Raw genomic sequence first — 14080 nt, 5'->3', positions numbered from 1 at the left:
GTCATGATCGCTTTAGCTAGTCTCCTGAGTGAACTTCAAGCGCTCTCTGTGCAGCTGACTTGCATCACTTTTTTCTCCAGATAAAGTGGTGTAGAGGACCAAGGCAGCCTTTTTGACAAAGGTGGTGACTTATTTTCAAGTCGGGCAATCCATCACGCTCACAATGTTCTTTTAAAGCTTGCAAATTGGTTATCTGCCTGTATCACTGGATAGTTGGGAGAGGCGATCAATCAAACCAATTAGTCCTGTATAATTTTTGTCATCCTTAACAGGTTGTGAATGCTGTGACTCAAACAAAGTGTTTAAATTGTTTTCTTTTTAGTTTGCATCCGTTTAGAATCATATACACATTTGAATAACTAAGAACGAAGTCCCTTCCAAAGGCTCTTTTCTCCACCACCATGTCTATAACCAGGCCCTTGACTATCTGTCCTCATCAGTTTAAATATTTTGCAATAAAGGTAGATTTATACATAACTATTGTGCAATTAGGAGTGCTATTGATCATACTCTTCGTTTCACATACCCTGTTTAAAATATATTATGGAGTTCCCATAGATGCAATCTTTCTTGTATACACGTTTTAGGGAGAAGGCAAGCATGGTCATCCCTGAAGAGCGGGAAGGCAGAGACGAAACCAACCAGGACCTGAGGAGAGATGCTTCTTCTGCAGTTGTTTCTGCAGACACAAGAAAAGCAGGTTAGTACAATTATGTCCCAAGTGGCATTTATACATGCCACCCACAAGCAAATGTGCTTTCTTTCATCATTTTGGATCCAACACTATCTATTTTTGTTTATGATTTAGTGATGCATCTTTTCCCCCAAAATTTAAAAATGCATAAAAGCACATCATTTCTGTTAGACCTGGCATCATTGGCATGAGTCTCTCCTCCATTTTTTTCTGTTTGCCTCCTCTGTTTACGATGTTTTTGCTGGATTATTGCTTGGGGCACTGTGCCGCTGCTGATCAGTGCCACAGTGCAAGTGCTCCCTATGTTAAATTGTTACATTGATTGGTGTTACCATGATTGGCTTGGTTGACTTACTGTTCAGACCCTAGTCTAGTGCACTGCGTGTGCCAAGGGCGTGTAAGTTAACTGCTGCTGGTGGGCTTGCAGCACTGGTTGTGCCACCCACAGAAGCAGCGTGTAAAATGTGTCTCAGGCCTGCCACCGCAGCGCCTGCGTGCAGTCCCTGACTGCCATGTCGACTTGGCAAGGAAACCTACTTGCCAGTCTCTAAACCTTCACTTTGCCACATTTCAGACACCTCTATGGTAGGCCCTAGGGCAGGGTGCATTGTTGGTAAAAGGTAGGTCATGCCCTGATGTGTGTGGCATGACCTAATAGTGAATTACAGCCATTTTCGTTTTTCACTACTGAAGGGCTACCTGCCTCCCATAGGCCAGAATGGGCAGACGGATTATTAACTCCATTATAATCTATCTGACTCAGGGAGCATGGTAGCAGGTCGAGTTTAGTATCCCTGAACTCAGAATTTAATAACACACCCTTTAGGATGGATGGTTTTTAAATTCTATGTTTGAAAATAGCCCTTTTAGAAAGTGCCTATTTTCTTGTCCAACTATCCACCGGTCTCTGCTGGTTTGGTGTGTGTGTCAGGGGCTGGGTGGCTCCAGAGGTCTGAATGAGTCCGTGTGGGGTGAATGAGGCATTTACACATAGAGTGAGGGAAGAGTAGCCTGCCCTGCCTGACACAATACTGGCTCCACCTCCTGCTGGGCGACTGATAGCCCTGCTCCTGCCAGTGACAATACTGGCTCCGCCTCCTGCTGGGTGGCTGAGGACTCTGCCCTGCTCAGTGAATAGGCCAGGTGCCTCTGCCTGGCAACACCCACAACGAACCTGAGATGGGGGGAATTTCCCTGCTTGGACAAAGGGAACAAAGGAGAAAAGGGGTATAAGAGAAGGACCCTGAACCAAGAACTCAGATCACTTCTGACAAGGAAACCTGTACCAAGGACAAGAAGCCTGCTGATCTAAGGACTTGCCTCCCCTTTCTGCCAGAGTGCTGTTTTGCTGTGGAGGAACCTGAAAGCTGCTTCTTTATTTTTGCCAAGGAACAAGGAGAGAGGAACTTGGTGTGTACTCTCTGACCACTTGCTAGGAAATCTCCAAGGGCTGGAAGAGTGCCAGTCTCCTGCTGAAGTCACAGGGCCAAAGGACTTCACCATTTTGCTGAATTGCTGGAAAGTGTTGTTTCCAGTACACCAGGGAAAATCTGCAGACTCGCCGCCGCCGCCGAATCCAGCTCGACATCGTGAGTAACGGCTCCAGTGTCCCGAGCCTTCGACGCCGGCCGCCGGGCCCGATCGACGCCAGCAGCAACGCCAGTGAGCAGTGGGTATCGGCCCCGGCTCCAAGTGACCCCGTCTCGACGCCGGTATCGACGCCAGTAAGGAGTGAGTATCGGCTCCACCTCCAAGCGACCCCGTCCCGACGCCGCTGCTGATCGCATCGACTCGACGCCCTTCTCGACGCCGTGAGCGCTGCTCCGGCCCGACATCCCTCGACGCCGCTGCAGATCGACCCGACTCCGAGGCACGATCGACGCCGACATCTCGACGCCGTGGATCATCGTTTTCTTCGTTTCTCAAGGTACTGTACTTGTGGGGTCTGTTGCAACTCCAGGCTCGACGTAGCGCTCCTCACGGTCGACGCCGAACCTTGGGAATCCTGTAGACTCGACGTCGTGTGACTCCCGTGGGAGTTACATTGTTGCCAACGAACTGTGTTTCAGAAGAATACGTAATTTTGTTGCTAAAGAACTATTTGCCAAGAAGAAACCTTACTTGAACTATTATTTTTCCTTCCAAAGAGTATTTATTAAGACTGTGGTATATTTTTGTCGTTATTTGGTCTTGTGCTAAGCCTTATATAAAAATACTATTTTTATAATAACTTCTGTGTCGTGTCCATCTGTAGTGTATTCACTTTATTACTGTATGTGGTCATAAATGCTTAACACACTGCCTCTGAGATAAGCCTGTCTGCTCTGCCAAGCTACCAAGGGGGTAGCAGGGGTTATCTGAGTGTGTAATCCCCTTTCCCTGACTAGAGTTGGTTGGTCCCTATTTGTCAGAAGTGTATACCTCTGCCAACTAGAGACCGCCGGTTCTAACAATTTCCATAAAAAGGACCGAAATATATAGTATACAGTTGTCTGGGTGGTTTATCTTTGCCTTTGAACTAAAGAGGTATTCTAGAGGAAATGTAAGAGGCTATTTAAACACTTCTGTAGAGCTGCTTTTCTACACATTTCCTGTAAATATCACTTTTGTACTTTCCATAGTTACATTGTGGTGAGAGTAATTTGCATACGATTTCCCAGGCTTACTTTACAGCTATGTATACTTTTTTTTCACAAACGCATTTCCATTCTAGAGCATTTCCTTTCACACCAACATAACTAATTTTGCTCTATGGTGGTCATATTTCTGTTTGTATTTATGAATCCTGAGTCAGTAATTTAAAGAGCTATAGATGGTGCATACTGCATCCTAACAGGATCCACCACTCTGTTTGAGCCTGCACAATGTTATGAGCTGGAATCTACGATGTCATTCACAAATGTTGACCAGCAAGTTCTACGCAAAACTCAAATCTAATGCATAGCAAAGGTACGTTGAGACTTGGGGGCCTTATTACGCGTTTGGTGGTCCTCCTGTTGGCCCGCCTCTGCTGTGTTGACAGGAGGACCTACAAGCCTGTTGTGCTCCCGCCTGCCGGATTAGGAGTGTAATCCAAGGCGGGTGGTGCTGCAGTGGTCTCACGGCTACTGCTGTATAAGGCTCATAGGAGAGCCTTAACAGCAGACCACCGCTGTGACAGCGCCTGCACCACATTCATGCGCGGTGTGACATGCATGCCTCACTGTGTAGGAACGGAGGTGCAATTCCAGGGGCACAGCATGTGCCCCCTGCATGCACCCTTAGGCCCAGAAGTGGTAGGGGCCCTTGTTAGGGCCTCCTTAGTTGCCTTTCCACCACCCTTTCCATGGCTTTCTCACTGCCATGAAATGAGTGGTGGAGAGGTAACCGCCGCATAGTGAGGCCAATTGCAGACCGCCTGTGCTGCGGGATCTTTGATCCCGGCAGAGCTGGCGGTCTTGTGACGGTCTGACCACCACACTAGGAATACTGCGGGCAGACCCACAGTAGTGCCGGTGGTCGGTCCGCCATCACGAGTACAGCGGTCTTGAGGACCGCCGTACTCATAATAAGGCCCTTAATAAAAGTAGTTAAGTCCAGAGGTGGTTATATACACAAGTATGAGAGGCAACACAAAACTAAATAAACTGTATTAATACAGTATGAAAACTGAGTGCTGAGTCCACACAAAGATTGAAAGATTCAAATGTTCTTTATTCCAAGATGTGGTACAACCATATTCGCAAGCCAACGCGTTTCGCCCAAACATGGGCTTCTTCAAGGCAAGGTTTATAGAACGTAGATGCACAGCAAGATATTCACAAATATAACGAAGGTAACTTAACCCAATATTGAGTCTTGCTAAATAAGTAGCATGTGAGTAGTGTATCGGATCTGATGACTCACCTATGGTCCAGCGCCAGGATACCCTTGGGGTGACAGTCGCGCTCAACAAGAATCTAATACAATGTGAGCAATGGATTTACGTCTGGCGTAGTGCGTCAAAAATAATTCCCAAGAAGCTCTGGCTAATCAAATTTCGATTATCCCATATCTTAGAGTCCAATGGAGGTCCGTAGCGCCGTGATTCTCGTCGTGTTGGAACGGTTGAAGAAGCCCATGTTTGGGCGAAACGCGTTGGCTGCGAATATGGTTGTACCACATCTTGGAATAAAGAACATTTGAATCTTTCAATCTTTGTGTGGACTCAGCACTCAGTTTTCATACTGTATTAATACAGTTTATTTAGTTTTGTGTTGCCTCTCATACTTGTGTATATATGCTTTATTTATGGTCGTTTAAGCAGCTGGCCATTTGAGGTGGGCAATACTCTCACTACTGCTAAGTGACAGGTCCAGGCTGTGCACTCATGTATAACCTTGCTGCTTTATCTCATAAGTGTAAAAGTCCAGAGGTGGATAAGGCAGATTGTCAGTGATTTTCTACCTCACTGTATGTGATTCTTGTAGTATGTTTGCAAATTCTCAAGTAGCCTTCAGGCTTATTGGCATGAAGGGCTTTGTTTTGGAAAATTGGAGATTCAAAACAGTTTGAGGAACATAAGACTATGCAAAGATAAAGGGAAATCCCACAAGCCCCTCCCTCATTAGCATGTATGCATAATAACTTGACTCACAAGACTTGAAGAATCATACGTTTCCCAAAAAGAAAGACTACTGTGATAGGGCGTTCTGTTTGTTGCATTGGAGCTTTCTGCATCTCTTTGGCTTCTTGCATGCAGAATGTTTTAACTGAAACCAGCCTTTGTGATTTTTCTTACGCCTTTTCAGTTTTACATTTTCAGCTAGGGCCAAATGTTAGCTACCTTGGTAGTTTTTCTGCCTTTCTTACAGATTACACTTTTCTGCTTTCTAATATTTTACCCAGTTGAAGGCAGTCTTGGCTGCCAACCAAGTATTGCAGGGTGGGGGGGATAGGAAAATACATTTTAAAAAATGACTTGCCTTGCTCACGTAACGCGCCCTCGTCTCGCCTAGTCCTCTTCTGTTCCTACTTGAAGAAGGAAGCACAAACATGCTCCTCCAGCCAATCATAAGGCTGCAATGCAGCGTTGTGATCGGTCTGAGCGTCGTGGTTCGGCGCTCAGACAGGCAGTGGGAGCCTGTACATGTTCATCACTAGGCTGTGCATTACAGCCTGGTGGGGAACATGCAGAGTGCACATGACTGGCTGCGCCCAGACGGCCGGCCAAGCAGTCGTGCCCACTTAAGTACCCACCACTCTTCCCCTTGCTGGCTGCGACACAGCCAAGCCCCGCCCGACCAGCAAACCGGAAAAATAAAATGATGATACCCTAGTGTTATTATCATTTTATTTTATCCAGTGTTAACAGTGCAGTCGGGCGACGCAACTCCGCCTTCGCTGAGGAGCCGCTGCTGGTTGAAAGGGGCAGGTCTACCAAACGTCTTACTGTATTCTCCGCTGGCTGTAAACATTTTGCACAGCCTTTTGCTCACAGTGCAATGGCATTGTGTAGTAATATTGTCATACATTGTGCAAATGTGAAGCACATAGAGTTCAACGGATAGATCGGTGAGTAATGTATGGCTTCACAGTAACATCAGTAGAAGTCCAAGGCAGGCAAGGTGCATGTAGTTGCTACAAAGGTACAAAATGGTATAAATGTGCCTGCAAAGAACAGTCTGCCCGTGTAATAGTGTTTAATGTATGGCCCGTGCAGAGGCGCGAGGTATTTAGATATTCCTAGCCTCGACTTGCAGATTGTTGTTGGTTGAACTTAATAAATTGTTACTGACTTGATGACCTCGCATGTGTAGAAGAAAGGATTTGAGTACATTACTGACTGCTGACTAATCTCTTAACCTCGGAGCTAGCAACATGCCTGGTATCTTTTAGATAATCTGAGGAGAATATTTGCGTCTTTTTTTTGTTTTGTTTAATTGAATTTCCATGACCCAGAACGGAAAATGGAAGACGATATTTATGTGCGTACTGCGTGTTGGCTTAATTTCAGTCTCGAGAGTAGGAAAGTGTTATTATTTCTTACCTGTTTCAGCCCACAGGGGCAAGAGTTCTGAGAACTTTCCCGCACATGGGAATGAGAACATGAATCAAAAGTATAATGGGGCATGTCTCAAAAGGTTGGATACATGTCTTTATTACAAGCCGACTGTGGTTCTTGAGGGGTCTTTTTTAATAGACGGTGAGCTCAGCAGCCTGGGGAGTGTGTGGAATGATACATCCCTGGTGTAATAATGTTAACCACAACATGTGCTTTGGGCTACAGTTTGGAGGCATTTTAAAAGGTTGAAACATGAGAAGGATGTTTAATATTGGGCAGAGTGTTACGGGAGTGCGAGTTTCCTCATCTCAGAAGAGTTTTATGAAGTTTATGTCGGTGTTGGGATTTCTTAGGTTTTTCTACCTTTAGATTTGCCTCGGAAAGAAAGGTGTGCATGTGGTAAATAAAGGCAGTTAGACGAAAACTGGATGGGAACAGACTGCAATGTAGTATAGTGATAGTTTATTTGCACTTGTAATTGTGTATGTGCATTACAGCTTCCATCAAAAACGTTAAGATTATATAGAAATGTTACATCTTCTTAAAGGTTTATTGACATTATCTGATTCCATAGAGGGTTCATATTTTTTTCTATGTAGAACCAGGGAACGGGCAACTCACCTGTACAAAAAGAAAAACTAAATATAGTGAACTAAATATTAGGCACTGTAAGGAGAAAGTTCCCAAAAAACTCACCATCTGCCGTCCCCATCACTTGTTAGGTTGAACCTGGGCAGGCCATGCGCTGCTCTGCGAGGCATGCTGTATTCGGGTATGGACTTGAAGCTCTGCCTACTCTCAGCTCCTAATTTTCATTGGCATGTGTCATTGTCCTTTGTAAACTGTGGCTTTTCATTGGTCTATAGGTTTAGTAGTCCCTCCTTAGTACTGCCTTGTTTCATCTTGTAACCTCCCATAAGGACCGGCCCTATTACATGTGTTGGTACTTGGTAGGCTCTAATTACAGCCCCTGAGCACTATTTCTATAAATTGTTTTCACCTGCCTGCTATTGCAGGCAAGGCACGTGTTCTCCTAACGCTCTATTATTATTTTTAATAGCATAACACGCCACAGTGGCGCCCCCCCCTTTTTTTTTTTGAAGAGTTTTATATAGCGCAAACTTGACCCAAATCCAATCAGGTATCAGAGCGCTTTACATAGCACCAGTTACGTTACATTAGGACACGCATTAATTCTTTGTTAGGCACGGGGAGATTACGTGATTTGCCCAGAATCACAGGATGTTCAGCGTCATTACCGAGACTCGAACCCAGTTCCCCAGGTCCGAGGTCGAGCGCCCTAGCCGTTAGGCCAACTCCTCTCCCCTGTTTTGTTTTATTTGCAAACACAAGGAGATGATGGACGGAGCGCTAAAACCTTTCAGACACTTGCCCCCAGTTACAGATCTGGGTTGAATCCATCATTGATCTTTAGCTCACTTCACCACCCCAGTTCAGACACAGCTATTTGCAAATCAGTCTTAACCCTGTGCCTCATAGGAAGAGTCCAGCCTGAACTGCCAAGCCAGGTCTTCCCTGGACCGGAAACAAGCATCCTGGGACCGGTTTGTCTGTAAAACCCCTCATCAGCCAGGCTAGCTTGAATCCAGTGGCAAAGTGAGCAAGGGACCTATGTCTGGGCATACCCTGCTAACTTGAGGCGCAGGGTCAAGACTGGTTTGCATATGGCTGGGTCTAAACTGGGGTGGCATGGTGAGCAAAAGAACAATGGATGTAACCCAATTCTGTTGACTTGGGGTGAATGTTTGATTTGCTCTGCATTCTGTCCATCATCTGTGTGTCTTTTGCTTTATCACCATAAGTGCGCTGGCTATGCTCAGACGTGGGTCCCGGGCTCACTGTGCCACGGGATTCAAGCTAGCTTTGCTGATGAGGGGGTGATACCCCGAAAACAGTCCCAGGATGCTTGTTTCCGGTCCAGGGATGACCTGGCTTGGCAATTCGGGCTGGACTGTTCCCATGAGGCACAGGGTCAAGACTGATTTGCATATTCCTGGGTCTAAACTGGTGTGGCATGGTGAGCCAAAGAACGATGGATTTAACCCAGATCTATTGACTGGGATAAATGTTTGATTTGTTTCACACAAATCAACAGGCGGTGAGGGCTTAGAAGCATGCGCACAAGTGTATCTTCCTGGTTATTACTTTACTGTTAGTTGAAGTGCACTCTACTCTCAGTAGTCCCACCGCCACTGGGCTATTTATTTTCCACAATGTAACCTCAGTCCAAGAGGAGTGCCTTAATTCATCCACTTTCCAAGTTTATCATTTTCTAGTAACCATGTTCAAGGAAGGTCTATAGGCAGTCTTCAAATGTATCCAAATATTATATTTTATTTCACAATTCTCATTTCATAAATCCAGATCACACCACAATATTCAGTATCAGCCAGATCTATTGACTGGGGTGAATGTTTAATTTGCTCTGAATTCCGTCCATCATCTGTGTGTCTTTTGCTTAGTTTTATTTGCAGCGCCGAATGCAGCTGCATGTTTTTTTTCTTATTGACTTTGTTTTGTTTAGAAGCACCCCAGGTGGCGTGTTTACCGTTAATGGAGGCTGTGCACCTTTCTTTAGACAAACCGTGTCTAAAGAAAGGTCTGCGGCAGTGTAAGCGATTAAAAGGACTGAGACAGTCAATAGAGGGAACTATAACTTCTTTTATTCAGATAACACCATTCGGTTATTACTTCTTAGCCGTTTTCGGTCCCCTTATTGTCAGGGTCTTCGTCCCGTTCTCTTCTCTATGGGTCCGGGGGTCTTCTCGTCCTCGATAAAGAGAAGAGGGGCATTTGGTGAATTACAGTTCTCGGGAGGTCTATCCCCAAGGCATGGGAGTGAGGGATCACCAGGTGTCAGTGGTCCGGCTGCTAGGGATGTGCTTTGGTGAAGGGAGGGTGGTTGGTTATACAGGGGTTGGTAGAGTCTGACCGCTTAATAGTAACTTTCTCCCCCCTTTCCGGTCCACCCCGAGAGCCTCACACGTACTTTAGTAAGCCACACTCCTCCAGGAGCGTGGCGGGGCGAAGCGTTGTGTCGTTGGCCTCCTGGCACCCCTGTGTTCTCTGGAACAGTGTCCCTCGTCTCTAGAGTCGGCACCGGACGCCTTTCCTATCGCGCCCTTGTCTCCTCTTGCTCGCTTTCTTGTTCTGCGTCCCTCGGCAATCTCCTCTTTCTGAGTTCTTTTCTGCCTTCTCCTGACGGGGCTGTTCTCCTCCTTCATAGGCCCGTCAGTCATGATGAGGGATCCAGGGGCGGAGTCAGCTGAAAAATTCTCCCAGTTAAAGGAGCCGTGCGGTGAAAGGGAGGAACGCCTCCCGTCACGGGAGTCTGAGCCACATTCTGGCACATCCGTCGGCTGTGGAAAGAGAAGAGGACCCTTTCCATGAGGAACGCACCACCAGTCAGATACACTGTCTGTTTCAGCCTGGGTATTACTCAGTCCGTGACAGGCAGCTATTAAAGTGAAAGCTCTGCATTAGGTGCTTTTACAAAAAAAAGCATTTGTTTGCCAAGTTGACAAGGCACAGTTTGCACACGTGGAGGAGGGTTCGCCTTCTTCGTTCATCCGCAAGCAAAACGATGAATTTTGGGGTGAGGTAATCTTAATCTTAATCTTAATTAAGCAGGTAGTATCATTTGTACATTTGAGGGAGGTTCATAATCACGCAGCAGGCATACTGTGTGTGCGGAGAGTCGGGGGTGGAAGTTGGTACGGTCTCTCTGCGGTCTAAGACATCCGCTTGCATGATCTAGGCACGTTTCACTGTAAGGGCATAGCTTATAACTTTCTTGTTAAATATATATTTTTTAAACGCTATCTGGGTGCTTTTGCACGCTAACTTTCCTCCCTAAGGAGCGAGCCTGCCCCACCTATGTACACGTGAAGGATTGCTCAGCTGTCGGAGGCATCTGTGGGAATTTTAAGGGTTCTCCGATGAACGAAACTTCAGCCTGCGCCATCCATGTGCTTTGAGGGAACGCCCTGCTGTTATATACACTTCTGTGTGTTACCATTAGACGCTCTCCACACACCGTCTGTGGCATGTGGACCGCGAGAGACAGCTCTGCTGTCCTGGGTATATGGAACCAATACCACCCAAATGGTGCTGGTGGTGGCCTCGAGAGCCTGTTTCAAACTGCCCAAAGGAGATGAACAAAGTTCTACTCTTTAAAACACACTAAAGCGTGCAATCTTCCCTTAAAGCGGCCTGATGCCCGGCTCTCTGTGATTCAATTTCATCCCTTGTTAAGTTTTTTACTCGAATTATGCAGCTAAGCTGAATGACGATTTGAAGATATGCAAAGGCTTCAAATCCTTGTCAGGGGATAGTAAGCGCTATATAAATACAATTTACACTTACAATGGTGATTATTTACACAACAACGAATAAAAAAAAAAAGTTACGCCCAGGACATTTTAAAGTAGTAAGACTCCGCCGTATCATAGCATCTGTGCGCATCAAGGACACTTGTTCCCCTTCCAGACAGTACTTACATCCGCCAACCAGTTTTTCTGTCCTCTATTACGTCCATCAGGTAGATTTGTGATACAGGTGTCATAAGATGTCTTTACACAGCCTTCTTCAATGCGCTCCATGCCCCTATGCCGATGCGAAACATCACTTTATTTTCACTGTTTCCGTTCGAGGCGTGACAAACTCCCCTGTTTCTAGGCGCTGCAGCAAAGAATGCCAAACTCCACCCTAGCAATATTTCTCTCTAACACTAGTTTTTGCAACAATGAACCCCTGAGTCACAGCTTGCTGTAACTTCTGCTCCAGATGTTCAGAATATTGCCACTTTGGCATGTTAGAAATCTCGTTCTCCCTTCTGCTGCCTCTTGGCATGCTCTGGTGTATATGCGGTGTTTCTTACCTGCTCCGCGGTGCCCTGGGGGTCCCGACGCCTATAGCAGCCTCGCTGTGTCGAGGGCACAGCAGCAGCTGGGGCTCCGACAGCACCACGTCTACCGGCGCGTAGTATAACACTGTGCTGCCAGCCACTAGCACCCGCACACGCTGCACCGCTTCTCCCCTAGTGGGAGATGGAGGCCACTTAACGCATGCACTGCCAGGCGCCTGCAGAAGGAGTTATTTCAGTGATTTACACGCCAGCCCCCATGCACCATTTACAGAGAAAATGTTCACACCTTCGTATGTCCTAGTGTTCGCAAAACATATGGTGCCCTGAGGGTGCAACTAAGACCAGAAACTCAAGGCAGCGCTAAGGACCCGTGTTTTAATCCCGGCACTCGGCCACAAGACTACAGGATAAACTCTTGACCCTGCCCACAGGAGACTTGGCCTTTCATCCCGGCACTTGATCGACACATCGTGTGAACCGGGGCGCACCACTTTACCGCTTATGAATTATGGAGCTATAAATATGTGTAATGTAAGATTGGAAAAATAACTGTACAGTGACCGGTCCCAATAACCTCCCTCCGACTCACCGCCACATCCCGTTCCTGTAACAGCAGAAGCCACAGACCACCTGAACTCCAAGGTACTTAGAGTGCGTGAGGGCCGTTGTCTATTGCACCTTGCCAATGCACATGCCCGCTTGAAGCGCTGGTCACGGCAAACCTGAGGGGTTGCTGTACTGTCAAGTGTCTCATGTCCAAGACGCAACTGCTACAATAACATTGCAATGCTTGCTGTCAGGGGCTCATATAATCAAAGGAGGTGCGATCTATTAAAACGGGAGCAGACTTGGCCAAAATGTCCGTTTTCCCACTCATCTAAAATGTCTGAGAAGGAGAAAAGCTTAAAAACAGTGCAAGGAAAGAGTAAATAAGGCTCGGGGAAGCGCAAAAGCTCAGCCCGGAGAAAGCCAAAGCAGGAAGTGATTAATGGGACCACAATAAAAGTCACGGCCGTGAAAGGTGACACAAAACAGATGACGGCCAGATACACACAGCGTTTCCCTTGAGGGAGCGAGCAGGGGCACCATCTGTTTGCAAGATAATTACAAACAGATTTCGCCAAAGCTTGCTCCCGCAAGGGAAACGCCAAACGTGCACACTTTGAAATTGAAAGCAATGCAAAGCGTGCACGTTTTTGGCCAAAATGCTGATCGATTCCAAAAGGTCCCCTCCTATGCAGCGCATGCGCGCTGCGTAGGCGAAACCTAAAAACGACGCTATGTGGCAATTGTTAGTCGGCGGTGTTGAGAAAGAGCTATATCCATTTGGTGATGAATGTCTATTTGGCGATGCGCATGTCTGTGTTATTTCGTGAACACCCCTTATCTTCTCACAAGACTCATCTGAAACTAGCGACCAGGAGCAGTGGTAAGGGTGGATTGGTCATGCTGCTGACTTTGTATTTTCCACTATCAGGGCATACCTTGAACCCAGTTATCATAGGCATTCACTCATATAACATGGAGTCTTTTTTTTTTTTTTTACGGAGTTTTAAATAGAGCGGACTTGACCTGAAGGTATCGGGTATAAGAGCGTTTTACATGAGCACCAGTTGCGTTACATGAGGACACATTCATTTTTGTTAGGCACTGGGAGATTACGTGATTTGCTCAGAATCACAGGATGTTGCGCGTCCTTGCCGAGACTCAAACCCGGTTCTCCAGATTTGGACCCACTTTTAAACAGTGGGAATTTGTTGTACTGTCTAGAAATAGGCCTGGTGTTTTGCAGTGTTGCAGGTATGGGTACATGTATTGGGGGGGGTGCTCTTTGTTCCCTCCACAGTAGTACTCTCGAGGACCTTGCCAGGTCAGTGAGTGGTAGTCGTTCTGCCCTTGGTGTTTGTTAAGCGGAAGTCAGAGAAGAGAGTGCCTTTGTGCCCAGCTCTCTTCTGTGGGCAGTGAGAAGAGCGTAGATCATCTCTATGTTGCTGGAGCGTTTTACAGTTGTTATGTGTTATGATCAGAGTGCGCTATAAAGAGATGTGCACTGTAAAGAGATGTGCACTGTAAAGAGATGTGCACTGTAAAGAGATGTGCGCTGTAAAGAGACGGGCGTTGTTGTTTTGGCCTGGTATAGTTTAGTGTTCTATACCCTCAACACAGGTTGAATCAGACAGACGTTTCTAAAACTTGTGTTGGAGCTTTAGATTTATGCAGAGATTTCTTCTTAAATCTTGTTTTACTGGTGTCGATCGTCTGATTGGAGAACGTGGTGCCTATCTGCTAAGCTTGATGAGGGCATCAGAAGAGAGCGGCCCCTACCCACTCCGACTAACCGTTGACTTTGCACATGAGCGAAGCATTTCCAACTTAGCATGTTTTAACGTTTGGTGTATTTTACTTTATCTTGGCTAGCAGGGCTTTAAGTGGGCCGGGTTCTGCCGGTGCTGAGTACCGGCAGCTCTAAAAAGCA

At 46.5% G+C, this 14080-nt stretch overlaps 1 protein-coding gene across 1 annotated transcript in view; it reads left to right on the top strand.

Moving 5' to 3' along the window:
• The window catches only part of ERCC4 (ERCC excision repair 4, endonuclease catalytic subunit), a 249999-nt gene that overhangs the window by 214908 nt on the left and 21011 nt on the right, over positions 1–14080 (top strand). The window contains exon 10 of the mRNA XM_085628297.1: positions 588–700. Coding sequence (XP_085484423.1) covers positions 588–700 — 113 coding nt within the window. The remainder of the gene's footprint in view (positions 1–587; positions 701–14080) is intronic.

Source organism: Triturus cristatus, chromosome 10, assembly GCF_964204655.1.
Source record: "Triturus cristatus chromosome 10, aTriCri1.1, whole genome shotgun sequence".
Classification (NCBI taxonomy): Eukaryota; Metazoa; Chordata; class Amphibia; order Caudata; family Salamandridae; genus Triturus; species Triturus cristatus.
This window is presented reverse-complemented; position numbering and strand designations above follow the sequence as displayed.